Source organism: Octodon degus, unplaced genomic scaffold (assembly GCF_000260255.1).
Source record: "Octodon degus isolate 3935 unplaced genomic scaffold, OctDeg1.0 scaffold00256, whole genome shotgun sequence".
NCBI classification, from domain to species: domain Eukaryota; kingdom Metazoa; phylum Chordata; class Mammalia; order Rodentia; family Octodontidae; genus Octodon; species Octodon degus.
In genome coordinates, this window is record NW_004524832.1 from 1,466,317 (window position 1) to 1,482,518 (window position 16,202).

At 35.7% G+C, this 16,202-nt stretch overlaps 1 protein-coding gene across 4 annotated transcripts in view; it reads right to left on the reverse strand.

Annotated features, from left to right (window-relative positions):
* The window catches only part of Spata5 (spermatogenesis associated 5), a 344,203-nt gene that overhangs the window by 228,773 nt on the left and 99,228 nt on the right, over positions 1–16,202 (reverse strand). For all 4 annotated transcript variants that reach the window (XM_004646151.2, XM_023706442.1, XM_023706443.1 and 1 more), the window contains one exon: positions 13,919–14,128. In XM_004646151.2, the coding sequence (XP_004646208.1) occupies positions 13,919–14,128 (210 nt within the window). The remainder of the gene's footprint in view (positions 1–13,918; positions 14,129–16,202) is intronic.

The window sequence follows — 16,202 nt, forward strand, 5'->3', positions numbered from 1 at the left end:
TGGGGCCAAAGAGGAAAGTGATCGATGATGTGGAGTGTGCCTAAGGAGAATCACATGGAGAGAAAACATTCTCTCAGGCTTTCACAGAGAGCACATTGGCCAAGCAATGGCCGTGACTCATCCACATGGCTGACACTGACAAAAGATCTACTATCTGAGGTACAGGATCCCAGGAAAAGTCCCGAGGAGATTTCACTGACCTTATCAGATCCAAAAGCTACTATTCTTGTTGCATAGCTCTTGCTTTATCTTGATCTTAACCATTCAGTAAAGAAGTATAAAAACAAAGTAGAAGAAGTAAAGCCATGGTGTTATGTTGAGCTGTAGGGGACTCAGGTCAACAATTTCTGACATTGCCAGTTAGCGGAAGACCCAATACTATTACAGAATACTGGACTCTTTTAGAATATTTTGCTGAGTTCCCACACCTATATAATTCAAATGATGGAACTAGAGAAAAAAAGGGGATACTGATGAATGTCCATTTTGCACCTGTGCATTCAAAATGGTTAGGATAGATATATAGTTACATTCTCTTAATGAATAGAGTGATTTGTTTTAATAGTGTTCGTAAATAGGCTATCATGTCTGCATCTTGTACAGCAAATAACACCAGGAAGAATGTATGCAATGTGTTAATTATTGAAACTGTCCTACCAATTTGATTTGAAACTGTCTCATTGCTATTTCTCAATAAAATTATGGAAAAAAATCATAAGAATAAAAAAAAATCCATGAGATCAGTAAACCAATAAGAGCCAGAGAGACAGTTCAGTGGCTTATGTGCCTGCCCGGGAAGCACAAAGGCCAGAGTTTGATCCTCAGTACAAAAAAAAGAAAAGAAAAGAAAAGAAAAGAAAAGAAAAGAAAAGAAAAGAAAAGAAAAGAAAAGAAAAGGGAAGGAAAGAAAAGAAAAGAAAAGAAAAGAAAAGAAAAGAAAAGAAAAGAAAAGAAAAGAGAGTCCAATAAGACAAGCAGCAAGAACTCTGGTTTCTTATGATTTTTTTTGACAAGCCCTGAAAAACAAAAGAAATGGAATGAGAAACATGTAACCAATAACAATACTTCACAACCTTTGAATGGTTCCAATGCAAATGTTGTATTTATATGACTTTGCCATGTACACACTAAGTACACAGTTTCGTGGCTAAAAATAAGCTCTTTTCAACTACTAACAGCCACGACCTACAGAGTAATGTCTCAGAACCACACATCATAACCCTCAAGTTTTATAAAGATCCTTGTGAAAAACCTTCAAATGATCTAGTTTCTTTTCACAGTTTGTGTGCATTACCTTTCAGATATCTGCCACTTACCACTCCATCCAGCTGACAGGATTCCTACTCCTTTCATGTACCCATGAATTTTAGTTAGGAGTATCAAAGTTAGAAGGCATGAACCTCTAATAATAAAATTCCATTAATTTTTACTAGTCAGCCTTCACCAAGGGAGTCTCTATATAGCTTGTTGGTCTCCAAATAACAGGCTGCATATTGGTAAAGATGGATTTTTAGGCATTATTTAGTTCTGAATTTTAATATTTTTTCCTTCTAAAGTACCTAAGCTATCAGACAGTATATGAGAAGATGTACTTTATCTTTTTTATTGTGTATCTATCTGTTTTCTCAAGAAATACAGGCATTTCTCTAAGTCATGGGATATTTAAAAAAATTAATGCTGTCCTCTGAACCATAACTATTCCCTTCAGAGATGAATGCCAGATGTCTTTCTTGGCTGTAGGAACTTCAAGCATACTCACATTCCTCTCAACATCTGGCTATATTCACATCCTTCCTTACATAATGTGAAATTCAATAGATATGCATGTATATGTAAGTCTGTCTTTGCCTATCTGTCTGTCTCCCCCTCCCGTCTTTCCCACACATGCAGGCATGCACATACTTTATGTTGAATAAGATTAATACTCTATTCCATAGAAATCATGGGCCCAAACAATTCAAAGGATATACTATGTATTTGTTCAAATATTTCCTAAGTAATGTATAGTAATTTTTACAAATTTAACTGATTCAACACATAGGCAAGCCCCAACTCATTATCAACTAATTACACAAACTGGTTTGGATAATGTTTAGCTTCAGTTAATACCATACTACAAAGAAAATGGGCATACAATATGACAAGTACTATGACAAAATACTATGATAAAGGCATGTTCAGGTGCCATTTAAATATACAGACAAAACTACTTAGATTCAATGAAGTTCCGAAAGAATGTAACATTTCAACTGAGTCCTCAGTTGATTGATGCCACACTGTCAAATATATACTGGTCCAGGAAGAAATCAAAAAAGTCTCTGATTGGCCAAAATAGATGTCAGTGTACGCGTTTTAATTGCAGAAGAGTTCATAAGGTCTTGAAAGTTTACTGATTTTCAAATTATATGCAAGGTTATCACAAGTAAAACTGATAAAAAGTGAAGCACAGGATATCAGGAGATTGCAGCAATCAGTAAGGTTACTTTAAATGGAAGGAAGAGAAATGTCAAAAATGAGTTCAGATTTTACCTTGAAAGCAACAGGAAGTATTTAGCAGAATGAACAGATCAGATTTATATTGCTGAAAGATGATTCTGCCTACAATGTTAAGGACAGATTAGTGAAACATGTAAGGCCAGAGACAGACACCAGTAATGAAACGTTTAAAATAGTGAAGGTAAGAAAGGAAGACTATGTAAAAGCAAAACAGTGCAACGAAAATGAGAAGATGAAAACGAAACTATTAAAAAAGATAAAATCAACTTACTGTGGGCAGGAGTTGGGGAGATAGCTTGCCTGCCTGGCAAGTACAAGGACCTGGGTTCAATCCCTGGTACCATGCCAGCCACCAAAACTATGCATGGTGCATGCCTGTAATCCCACTGCTAGGGAGGCTGAAACAAAAGGATCACTATGAGCTGCATAGTGAGACTCTGTATTAAATAAATAAATGATTTTTAAAAAATTTATTGTAGGCAGTAGGATATAAAGATGAGAAAAAAGAATATAATTCAAGATTGCTATTTTTGATGCTTTTGATAAGTTCATTCATTAAAAAAGGATTTTCAACATAGTATAGCAGTTCTCAGAAAAATGTAACTCATAAAAAAAAATTTCCCTCAAGAAAGAGATCATGATGGCCAATTTGGGGTGACAAAAAGGAAGGGAGCCTCTGAACAGAGCACCGGGGCAAAGCAGATACTTTAGGAGCCAAAGAAAAAAAATGGCTATGAGAAAACAAACAAAAAGAGAAACTCACTGGGCCAAAATCCAGCATTAAAAAGTTTCTAAGGAGAAGCCAGATCAGTCTCTGATCATGGCACAACCACACCCAAGGTCCAGCTGTACAGGCCATTATAGGAAAGGATGATGCTGAAAGCAGGGAGCTGGCAATGACTGCAGCAGCAGCCTGGCTCATGGAATAGGCTCCACCATCACTCTACCCTCTCTACTGGGAAGAGAATAGAGCTTCACAGAAACTGAAAAGGTGGAGTGCTGAAAAATGATAGAACCAAATAATAGGTTTAATAAACAAGTTGACTGGTGAACTTAAAGAGTCAAAGAATTGCACGAGCTAACCAAAGTGACTCAAAACATGAATGCCATATACCAGCCCACACTCAGGGAGGTAGTAGGATCACTATGAGTCCAGGCTGCACAGGGAGACACTGTACCAAATAAATAAATAAATAAATAAATAAATAAATAAATAAATAAAAATTTAAAACAAATCTTAAGTGCTCAAGTACTTTTTCTTTAAATTTTTTTAAATTTTAAGTGAAATGAAGAGGCCTTAACTATTATGGGACATAAAGCAGTATTAGAATTATTGGAGGAGGGATATAAAACACACAAAGAATGTCAAAAATAATGAGCGTAAGACAGTCTTTCAAAATTGTAAGTTGCCTTATGAAAACAAGATAAATTTAACAGTTTTTATATACTGCTGCTATACATCGAATGTGTCCTCACAAGATTAATACACTGAAATTTTAACTCACTATGGTATTAAAAAGTACAGTCAGGGAAAAGTAAAACTGGGTCTGGTGCTGCCCTGGAAGGGATTAGTGCCTTTCTAAGATGAAACGAAGAATTTATTCTATTTCTCTGATAGTCACTACAAGAGGAAACTGGCTAAAAACCACACACAAGATCTGAAGCACCTACATCTTGGAATTCCAAGCCTCTGGAACTGTGAGAAAGAGACAAGTGCTGTGTAAGTTAGTCAGTGCACTGTATTCTGTTACGAAAGCCTGAACCTCCAGAATAGGTAACTCAAAAATACTGAAACACAGTAACTTAGTAACAAAGGACAAAGAACACAGTAGGTTGGAACATCACAGTTAAAAGAAAAAGAAAAAAAAAATAAAAAATAAATGAATAAGAAGAGTATCTCAAAGTTCAGATCAATAAGATCCAGCTTCTCCAAGGATACTGTCATTCACCATGCTCAATTAACATAAAGTATCTAATAGCATCAATATAGGAACTAAGTAATGCCAGTCCTATCTTTCTGCTTGATTTTTTATTACTCCAAGATAATTAATCCTTTTTAAAAACTATTTCAAAGTAATATATTACACATAGCCTAAAATATAGACCTTGAAGCCAATTAGGACACAGATACATAAAAGGTAATGTTTTAAAATATTTTCTCTCACTTAGGATACTACTTTAATATTTGACTGAAATCTATGAATCATCAAGGAATAGAAAGTTACGAAGTATATTCAACTAAAGGAAGATTTGGCCAGGGATTACTAGGTATATGTAAATAAGATATAGATGATATTCTCTAGTTATCAGCTTAACTGAAGGAAAAAAGTTATAAAATATAGAGAAGTAGTCATTGTTCTCTTTAGACTGCAGTTCTTTAAAAAATCGATTTTGCAAAGTACAAAATTAGTCATTTCATGATCATTTCTCTGCTAAGTGCTGCTGAGTGTTAATAGAAATATTAATATAATTTAAAAATCCAATGTACGGGCAAAAAGTACTTAATACTTCGTTGAAAATGTAAAAAACAGCACGCAACTATAAGAACACCTACAAAACATGTCACTTGCTATGGGACTATACACTGATGAGCTTCCCAAGGATAGGTGGCCTACAAAATGTAATCTGTGTAAATGTTTTTACAGTGGTCTAGAATTTGAAATCTCACAGCAATTTTAGTAAGAAGAGAGATTGGTTCTTTTCAGTCTGAAGTTTAAGCTACCCAAAAATAAAATCTTTACTGTGATTAGTACAGAGTTTACATTCAGTTTCAAAGTTATACTGTACATTTTACTCTCCCATTAGGAGACAGAGATTAAAACTGTATTGCCATACTTCTCGGTCCAATTTTGTTCAAACATTTTTATTTCAGATTTGGTCAAATACATATATCCATTTCTTAAAAACAAGGAAGCAATAATTAGCATGAGCTAATTTTCTGAAATCTTCCAAAATGCTTTATGTGAATTATTCCTGCTATGGTTTGGTTATGCCTTGAGTGTGTCCACCAAGGGCTTTATGTGTGGGGAGCTTAGTTCATTGTGGACATGCTAAGATGGAGGGACCTTTAAGAGCTGGGGTCTAAAAAAAGCTATTGAGATGCAACATATGTACACAACAATTCCTCAAAATGAATGTGATTATTTTGTACTATAAACACACACTACGAACAAAAACTAAACAAGAGCTGGGGCTTGGTGGGAGGTTCTTAGGTAACCAATGGAGCAGCCTTTAGAAGGAACTACGGTATTTCCTTGGGGGATCCCTGAGCTTTCTGGGAGGGTGAGTTATTGTGTTACAAAAGGTAACCCAGCCTCTAAATCACCCTATGGCTTCCTGTTTTATGATGTACTCTCTTACTCCTATATGCACTGATACCAAGATGTCATCCATCATTACACTCTCACCAGAGGTCAAACCAACAGTCACCTAATCTTAGGATTATTAACCTCCAAAACTGTAAGATAAATGTGGATTGATCAATAGTCAACTTGTAATACGCAGCAGAACTGAATCAGCATGACACTGGGTAAAGAGGGTCCACCTGAGGATTGTTACCAACAGTATAAAAAGAGAACTGGAAGGGAAGATGGTACACTCTTGATTCTCCTGGAAAAGCTTGTTGTGCTGGTTTTGCTGATAGGAAATCACAGGAGCTCAGAACCCTGCTTTTGCTGAGGATAGCAGTGGTTCTCTTTGAGGGAGCTCTGGTCTTTACTTTGAGAGTCACTTTCTAGCTCAGTGCCTATCCCTAAGCCTGCTGGCACAGATCCTTCATCCTACTGGCATAGACTTTCTAGCTTCTACTGCTGACCTTTGGGCCTTCCCTGTGAGGATACTTGATATAAACTTGCACAGGCTATTGTCATGGCTCTAGGTCTCCAGCTGGACTCATGGAGGACATTGACATGGGCTCTAGGTCTCCAGCTGGACTTGTGTAGGATATTGCTGTGGGATTCAGGCCTTCAGCTGGATTATTTGGGTCTCTAGTGTCTGGGCAGATCTCCTACACTTTTCTGCATTTGACTCTTGAGTGAATAGTATAAAGTAATCCTATAAACTATGTGTCCTGTATTCCCTTGTAAACCCTGACCACAACAATAAATAAGCCTCTTTTCTTTGTAAGTGAACCTGTTTTGGGTATTTTGTCAGAATAAAAACAAAAAAGAAAACAATTTCTTCTTATTGCTTGTAACAGTACTCTTGAGTTATACATTTTTATCATGCCTTCATGCCTTTACTTTAAAAAAAATAAGTACAAAGAAATGAAGCTATTTGCCCAAAGTCACACAGATTATTAATGGGAGAACTGAATTCTAAATCTTTTCCCTGATATACTGACAGATGAACTGCCCATCAGACACAAAAGATAGCAAAGTTAAAAATGTAAGGTTCATGAACTAATCACAGAATGTTCTTAGTTGAAGAGCTTTAGAAATAATTTACTGTAACTTAGCCTCACTTAAAATTTAAAGCAAACATGGGCAACAAAAGTGAGCAATATGCCAAAAGTCCTAGAGTATGTAAAATAGCATTTATGATAATAATGAAGGATTTTGGTTTCCAAATCAGTATTATTTCTAAAAATTATGTTGTCCTGTTTTCTCCAAACTCTTAAAAAAACAAAAAAAAAAGGCCACGGAGATAGCTCAGTAGAATAAGCACCTGCCTGGCAAGTACAGGGTCCTGAGTTCAATCTCCAGTACCACCAAAAAAAAAAAAAAAAAAAATCCTGTCCCCTTAAGATTATATGACATAATTGGGCACAGTGGCATATGCTTATAGTCCTTAGCTACTTTGGAGGCTAAGGCAGAAAGATGGTAAATTCAAGCCTACCTGTGGAATTTATTAAAACCTTGTATCAAAAAATAAAAAGGACTGGGGATGTAGTTCATTGGTTCAGCATGCCTGGGTTCAATTCCAAGTACAAAAGAAAAGAAATAAGGGCCAGTCTGATAGCTCAGCAGACTAAAGCACCTGCTGAGGCAGAGCACAGTGGCCAGGGTTAGATCCCTGGCCTGCCATGCTGGCCCTGCCTGCAGGGTACACTGAGACTACGATTGAGACTGGGCATGGTGGTGCACACCTATGATCCTAGCACTTGGGAGGCTGAAAATAGGAGAATCACTATGAGTCCAATCTACGTAGTGAGACACCATAGACCCTGCACAAAATACAGAAAGAAAAAAGAAAGAAAAGAAATAGAAGGTAAGAAAAAGGAAGAAGGGCGAGCAGGGCAATTTTAATTCAAAGGTACTGAGGTGAACACACCAAGTGGCAAAGATGTTATTCTAAGTAGATTACAGTAAGGGTTACTTTCAAACTAAGAACTTTACTAATATTCACAAAGGAAGGGCTCACTTATATCTGACTATATGGCTTAGATGAAGTATAATAGAGCCTATCAATCCCACAAGACTCTTAAATCATTAAACTCCATAAAAATAATACCTAAATCCCTAGATTAATTAAGTTGACAGGACCAGGTAAGTTATTTCTTTTCCAATTTCACTTACCAAATAACTACAGTATGTTATAGTTGCCATATGTTGCCTTCTAAACAGACTGCTTTCGTGGTAAGAATGAGCAAGAAAATCTTCCAGGAGGGTCAAGAATATAGCTCAGTGGCACAAACACTGCCTGCCAAGTGCAAGGTTCTGAGTTCAATTCCCAGTACCAAAACAATAAAACAAAATCATAATTATCATAAATTGGCTTATTTAGGCATAATGTTATTACCATGGCTAAGATTTCTAGAGCTCAGGTTATAAAACAATAAAAATATCATAAATGGTTAAAACATTTGTCCAGCTAGTTGGTTAACCTACGTTTTACAGCATATCAGTCACAAATTCAAGTATATAATATTTATACCCCACTCTTAAATTTTTTCTTCTGTCATCATCACTAGCTTTTTTTCCTCCAGTCTTCCCAAGGGTTCTTTTTAAATGTATCTGACACCAGGCCTGGTAATTTGGACTATTACAATTCAAATCAAGTTTTATAAGTCCTAATATGTCTGGGGAAGGCAAGCTAACCTCAGAGTTAACTGTGGTTAAATGTTACAGAATATGCTCATATAAACCATATATATATATATATATATATATCTTGAAAAGTATTCAAAACTCCACCATCAGTACTTTAAGGAGTTTGAAATAAGGCTACCACAAGTAAAAAAGCTTTAAGCAAGAAAGGCTGACAGAAAAGACAATTTAAACTGTTTCTCTCAAAAAAAAAAAGTAATACAGAACTCCCCCACAATTTATTTAGAAAAAAATGATGTTTCTTCGGAACTTCCATTGCAGGAAGTTGTCAAGCAAGCAAGCAAGCTGTAAAGTGTGCAAGTATATGCATACTAATGCTTATGAACGCCCACCTGTTACTGAAGATTACTCTCACTGCTTGCAATCTCCTTCACTAACTTCTCTGCAGAACCTCAAATAATAGTTCTCAATTTCCATGTTTTCATTCTAGGAATGGCACTCTCTTGAGTTACAAATCTATAAATGCATCTGTCTTTCAACCATATCTACCACTTTGTCCCACAAAAGCAATATGACTAAATCACAATTCTGTATTTTTTCTTTACCTGTAATGTTCTCCTCCTCCCAGAATTAGGATATTTCCATCTACCAATCATTGAAAGAAAAATTTTATTCACCTTGTACACATCTCTATTTCTTTCCCTTCTCACATATAATCAAAACTCAACAACTGCAAATTCTAAAGTCAGGTATGTTGTCTCAAACATGCAATCCCAGCATTCTAAAACAGTGAGACAAAAGAATTACAAATTCAAGCCCAGCCTGTCACCTTAGCAAGAGCCTGTCTCAAAGGAAAGTGGGAGGAGGAGGGTTTTCTAGGAATATAGCTCTGTGTAAACGCCCTGGGTTCAATCCGGAGTGCCATAACGACAAAGGAATACACCCGGAAGATTCTAAATGCTACACATTTCATTACATTAATTGTTTCAGCCATATGTCTTACCACTTAATGTACTATATTATTTGTTTGCCATGTACAGAGTTTGGCATAATTTTTCAGTTCTAGTGATAAAAATTTACAGTGTGAAAGTAACAGACATGATATTTATTCCAACTATAATTTCTATCAAAAGTTAAGGTTAAAAAACAGCCAGTTTCTCTCTATCAGCAAAAAAATAAAACAAAGCAACCTGCTGCTCTCTGTCAGATTTCTTGTAAGACTAAAATCACTGTTCTCGGGCTAGAGAGATAGCTCAGCAGTCTAAGTGCCTGCCTGGCAAGCACAAGGCCCCAAGTTTAATCCCTGTTACTGTACAACATGCCTGTACCAGAACACTGGCTGCACCCTGCACGCCTGCAACCCAGCACTGGGCAGGCTGAGACAGGAGGCTCACTACAAGTCTGAACTGCACAGTGAGAACCTGTATAAAATTAATTAATTAATTATTTAATTAATTAAAAAGCATTGTTCTCTAAGTCTTTTTAGATTCCAAATGCCAAAGATTTTACTACTATAGGTTTTATCACTGTTTCTCACTTTTGGCTAAATGTATGGAATATTTTCACATCACCTCTCTATATATATTAGCTTTACCTACTGATATAAGCCCAGGTGAAAAAAAGAATCACGGGCTGAAGAGATAGCTTGGCAATCTAAGTACCTGCCTGGCAAGTACAAGGACCCAGATTCGATCCCAAGTACCACATGCCATACCGGCCCCAGAACTCTGGGTATGCTGGGCAGCCCCAAAACCAGGAATGGTGGCACACACCTGTAATCCCAGCCCTGGGGATTCTGAGACAAGAGGATCACAAGGCCAAACTGCATAGGGAGACCCTGTACCAAATAAATAAACAAATTTTTAAATTTTTTAAAAAGAATCTTTTATTGTCATATATAGTCTAAATTATATGCTGTGCCATCTTCAACATGCCAGTGTATACACACTGTAAAAATTATGCCAAATTTAAGTAATCCAAGCTAACTTCCAAATAACTTCAATGAAACTGACATTGGCTCATTAATTGTTCCACCTGTCTCAAAATTATAGGAGACCATTAGTTATTTCTTAATAGCCATTTAAATAGTGACACTATTAATTTTATTGATCACTGATGCTAATAATTGGCAATTTAAAAGTACATAAGATACATAAGACAATATTAGTTAGAGGAGCTAAGAGAATTTTCAAAGTTAAAAACCTAAATAAAATTAAATAGAAACTCTAAATGTTCCAAAATAGTAATAAATCTACAGAAGGAAAATACAGAGTTAGGATCCATAAAAGGCCTAAACTGAACACTGAGCCTGTCAAGACTCCACATTAAAAGCTGCACCGAGTGTAAGAAAAACTAGTCAAAGCACTAACTGAGTTGGGGTCTGGATTTGAAGCCAGAACTAACACACACCTTTATAAGCTTCAACTGAGAACTACAGGCACACTCAGGGTAACCCCTAACTCATGTGCAAGTTATTCTTAAGGCATGTCTCAGTAACTCTGCACTATCATTATGGACAGACAAATGAAAATGAGAGCTCTCCTTTCTCTAAAACTCAGGAATCCACCCCTCCCCACGATCTCCTACTTTGTAATCCACTCAAACATGCTGTTCACTGCAGTTCAGATGTCGTAAATTGACCTTTTTAACTTACATCACTGAATGCCTATATATGCCTGGATCTATGACACTGCCCTCAAACTTTTATTTAATTAATGCTTTATAAGATTTACAGAAGAATTGAGCAGATATTACAAACAACTACAACATTCCAACTTCCAACCACCTCTATAAATTGTTTTCCCTATAAACGTAAGAAAGATACATTGTTATAACTGACAAACCAAGATTGATACATTTTTAACTAAAGTTCATAGTTTATTCAAATTTCTTTTTTTTAAAGTCTTTTTTTTTTTTTTTTTTTTTTTTTTTTAAAAAGATCCTATCTAAGATATCTCCACAGTGTGCTTAGTTATATGTCCTCTTTGAGTTCTACTTGGCTATGACAATTTCTCAGACTTTGTTTTGATCATCTTGACAGTTTTGAAGAGTACTGGTCAGATATTTATGTCCTGCTACATATGAAATAATACACATAGCCTGGCAAGTGCAAGGTCCTGAGTTCAATCCCTGGTACAACAAAAAATAATTAAAATAAAAATAAAATAATACACATAGAAAACTTGTTTGAGATGAAAAAGTGCTACAGTGAATCCCAGCTCAGATTCCTTTTATTTTGACAATCTCAAAAGCATATATTATAGGGACATTTCAATTACTACATTATTCAACTACCAGTCTTTTCTTAGGCACTTGTATTTCATCTATTAATTTTCTATTTCTTTGGCAGTGATTATTACTCCTTCCTATGAACTCAATTTCTACCGGTTATGATATTTTGTACAGTTTGTCTAGAAAAATAAAATTTTCTTTCAAACTGTCTACTAGAAGCATCTTTCCACTAAACTAACTTCTCCCCAGTAACTTGGTCCAATTAATGAAAAACAGCCTTGCATACTAGGTTTTAAGTATAAAAAATTAACAAAAGGAAAACATAAGAGAATATAATATAGTGGTTAAAAGTTAAATTTCAGTCCCATCAGCACTTCAACTTTAAATCAGTTAGTTAACTTCCATATCCCTATAATGTAATTTTAGCAACTAATCTTAAAGCACTCTAAATATAAAGGAAGTATCTACATAGTTTTTCATGCAGGCTCTGCAACACAGAAGCTCTGTGACTTATATAACTTAAAATCAGGAGCCTAAAGATGTACCAGGACCTTTACAAATTCAGATTATCTTCTATCTTTGACCAAAAAAAGTAAATCAGATAAATAATAGTAATAATTTTGAACTGTACACTGTTTTGAATAAATTTTTCAGACAAAATGGCAAATTTCAATATTATTCCTGAGACAAGCATACAGAAAAAATTTTTTTCACAAAGTCAAAGATAACACTAAACCCATATATTTCTTTCCTCATCAAAATTTCTAATAAAGAACTTTCTGTCTTCTTCCAGAATCACTGACAGTTCAAAATGTAAAGCAGTCTAGCTATTCAAAGGCAATTTATCAACTGCCTGCACTCCAGACAGAAACAAAAAACAAAAAATGAAATTTCAATTGTAAAATATGGATAATCTAAATTTAAGCATATGTCGAATTCTGCAGTCTGCACAAAACACACTCATATACACATACTAGAAGTGAATTTGCAAATATATACATCACATATATGGGATGTTTATCTATATTTATATAGTATATATTTTTTTCTTTTAATTCTTTTCTTTTTTTTAATGTATTTAGTACAGGGTCTACATGGTCTCACTACATAGATCTAACTCATAGTGATCCTCCTGTTTTCAGCCTCCCAAGCACTGGGATTATAGGTGTGCGCCACCATGCCCAGTCTCAATCACCCTCTCAGTGCACACCGGGGGTGGTGCCCACATGTCATGTCGGCGATCAAGCCCTGACCCCTGTCCTGCCTAAGCAGATACTTTAGTCCAATGAGCTATTGGGCCAGCCCTCTTTGCATTCTTTTTCTGAAAAACAATGGCACAGTAGAAATATAGGGTTCTTCCACAAACATACAGAAAGAGTGTTTTAGTCTTCTATCATACTTTATGTTACGCATTAGATGTAATTAACATCGTAAATGTGTTAGGGAGTTTTTTCATAATCAAGAAACTTTAATTAAAAAAAAAAATGTCAAGGGCCAGCCAGATAGCTCAGCAGGCACTGGGACCTGGGTTCAATCCCCTCCTTGCCTTGCTGGCCCTGCCTCCACTCCAGCGCATGCTGAGAGACTAGGAGAGGTGACATGCGCCTGTAATCCAGGCACTTGGAAGGCTGAAAACAGGAGGATCACTATGAGTTAGGTCTATGTAGTGAAACCCTGTAGACCCTGTATTAAATACATTTAAAAAAAAAAAAAGTCTACTACGATTTGGTGACCATATGCACCAATTTATCTCTTATCTCTCATATCTTCATACTTTATTGTCATCTACTTCACATTAAATAAAAATAAACTGTTCTTGCAAGGCATAGTGGCACATACCTGTAGTTCCCAGTAACTCAAGAGGCTGTGGCTGGAAGACTGCAAATCTGAGGTCAGCCTGGGAAACCTAGGTACCTTGTCTCAAAAAATATATAAAAACTTAAAATAGGAAGAAGGGTTAGCTGAGAATATAGCTCAGCACTCCCTGGGTTCAATACCCAGCACAATGAACGAATAAAAATGAATGGGAAGAAGAAATGACGGGAGGAGAGTAGGAGAGATGGGAGGGGAGGGGAGGAAGAGGATAAGGAAGGGGACAGGACGGGAAGGGAGGGAGGGGAGGGGAGAGAAGGTGAAATCAACTACTGGGAGTAAGGACAAAAAACTGAGAGAAAGAGTAGTCATAAAAAAAGCTAACATCCTACCTTTATAGACAAAAAATTCAGCCCACTCTCGTTGGCCAAGGCCTTTGCTATCATTGTTTTAGAGCATCCAGGTGGTCCATACAAGAGAACTCCTTTAGGTGGCTGAATACCCATTCGGATGAAAGACTCTGGATGTTTCAAGGGCCATTCCACAGCTTGTTTCAACTTCAGTTTGATAGTCTCCAGTCCGCCTATATCTGACCAGGACACCTGCAATACAAAACATTTCTGAAATGCAAGTTTTACCAACACAAATAGAAAACAAATAAAAATAAAACATAATCAGCAAAAGTACAAAAAATGGAACCATTCAAGAAACATTTAAAAATCAAGATCTAAAACAAACTGTTAAGAGATAAATGAGTAAACTGTGAGCTACATATTGTAAAAATACTGAAGAAAACCATTTGTCTTACTGCTTATAGGAACATACTGCTAAGTCTACACTCTAGATAGCTTTAAAGGTTAGGTTTGTTCAGTGATCCAACTTAAAGCATATTTTTGTAAATCTGATGAAATGCCTGGCCTTTTTGTTTCTAGACTATAAGTATCCTTAAAATTTTGATCTTTTCTGAACTAAGAAATACCTTCACAACAAAATAGCTCTTTCCATATATTTTTTACTTATAAATATGTGTAAGAAATAATCTATGTACCAGGTAACATACACAGGAAATAGCAAAATGAGATATAAATCCAGATTTTAAAGAATTTAACTAATGTAGTAACCACCAGTACCGTATATACAAATAACTACAGTATAATGGAAAGGATACTAAGTACAATAACAAAAACAAAACAAAACAAAGGACTCTGGGAGATCCTAGGAAGAAAGTATTACTTTCAGCTATAAGGCAATTTGAAGCCAGTTCTTGAAGGATAAAGGAGATAAGAATATGGAAAATCAGAATTGTTTAGGTAAAGGTCACAATGACTGAGAAAAAGGGAAGTATAAACAGAAGAGAAGAATGACTTGAAAGGAAAACATAATGTGAAGCTACACAGCAGAGGGCCCAGAAGACTAGATGAAATGGTTTATTATTTGTATAGACATTCCTCTTTTAAGGACTACTTTCCAGTCCTGTGACCAGGTCATTAACTAAATTGGTTGCTAAATGAGGAAACGTATACAGTATGTATATTGCAATATTCAGAACAAAGTAGTAGCCAAAGGCAATTCCAACTTGATGACTTTACTTTTATTTGCACAACTCTCACAAGCAGTTTTATAATGTACAACAATATAAAAATACAGTAATGTATAATACAATCAGCAAAAGTTGTACTATATAAGAAAAGTACACTAAAAAAAGTGAAGTTCTGTAAACAAGATGTATAGAACTATACCAAAAAAGGTGTACATCTGAATAGTACCTCAGTTCTAAGTCTGAAAAGTCACTGTACACGTAGGATGTTTAATGAGGAATATCTATGTATAATTATTCTCTAAAAGTTCTTAATCTAGAAAGCACATGGTGTGATTTGTGGTTTAGGAATTCTCTGACAAGATTCATTTGAAAGAGAGACAGGGAGTTCAGTTAAGGACCTTTCACAAATATTCTTCAAAGAAAAATAGATGGTAATCACATATATTTGATGAAACACTAAATTGCTCCAATGTTTTGAAGGTAGAATAAAAAAGAGAAAACACTTAAAAGCTAAGGATTTGCAGATAGAATGACGGAGAACTTAAGGATATCATTATGGGGAAAATACAATTTTTGGGGGGTACAGAGTTAGAATGTGAAATATTACATTCAAAAGATTAAAAGTGAGCAGCTGGAGTATAGGCAACACAAATGAAATTCAAGAAAGAGGAATTGCATTTTAGATTTTAGAGATAACCACATAATATACATGGTAGAAAACAAGTATTCAATGAAAATTATCAGCCAAGAGAAGATGGATGCCAGTCAAAGGCAGATAATTGAATATCACTTACATTTAACAAGGGAGATGACACCACAAAGGAAAAAGACTTAGAAAACAGTCAACTTACAACTCCAAAAGAGTAGACATGGCATTGTTTATTAACATTAAGAAAAGATTATGACTTCTGAAATAGATTTCCATAGATTTGTAGGATAATATTATTTTTGTTTTCTACCCAGAAATCCAGGAAAATAATACATAATAAACCATAATCCTGGGCTGGAGAGATGGCTCAGTGGTCTAAAGCACCTACTTGGAACAAGCTTGGCAAGGCATCAGGGACCGCGGTTCAATCCCCCAGCACCACATGCCAGCCGGCCCAGCCCCCTGGTGGGCTGAGCTGGCCACACAC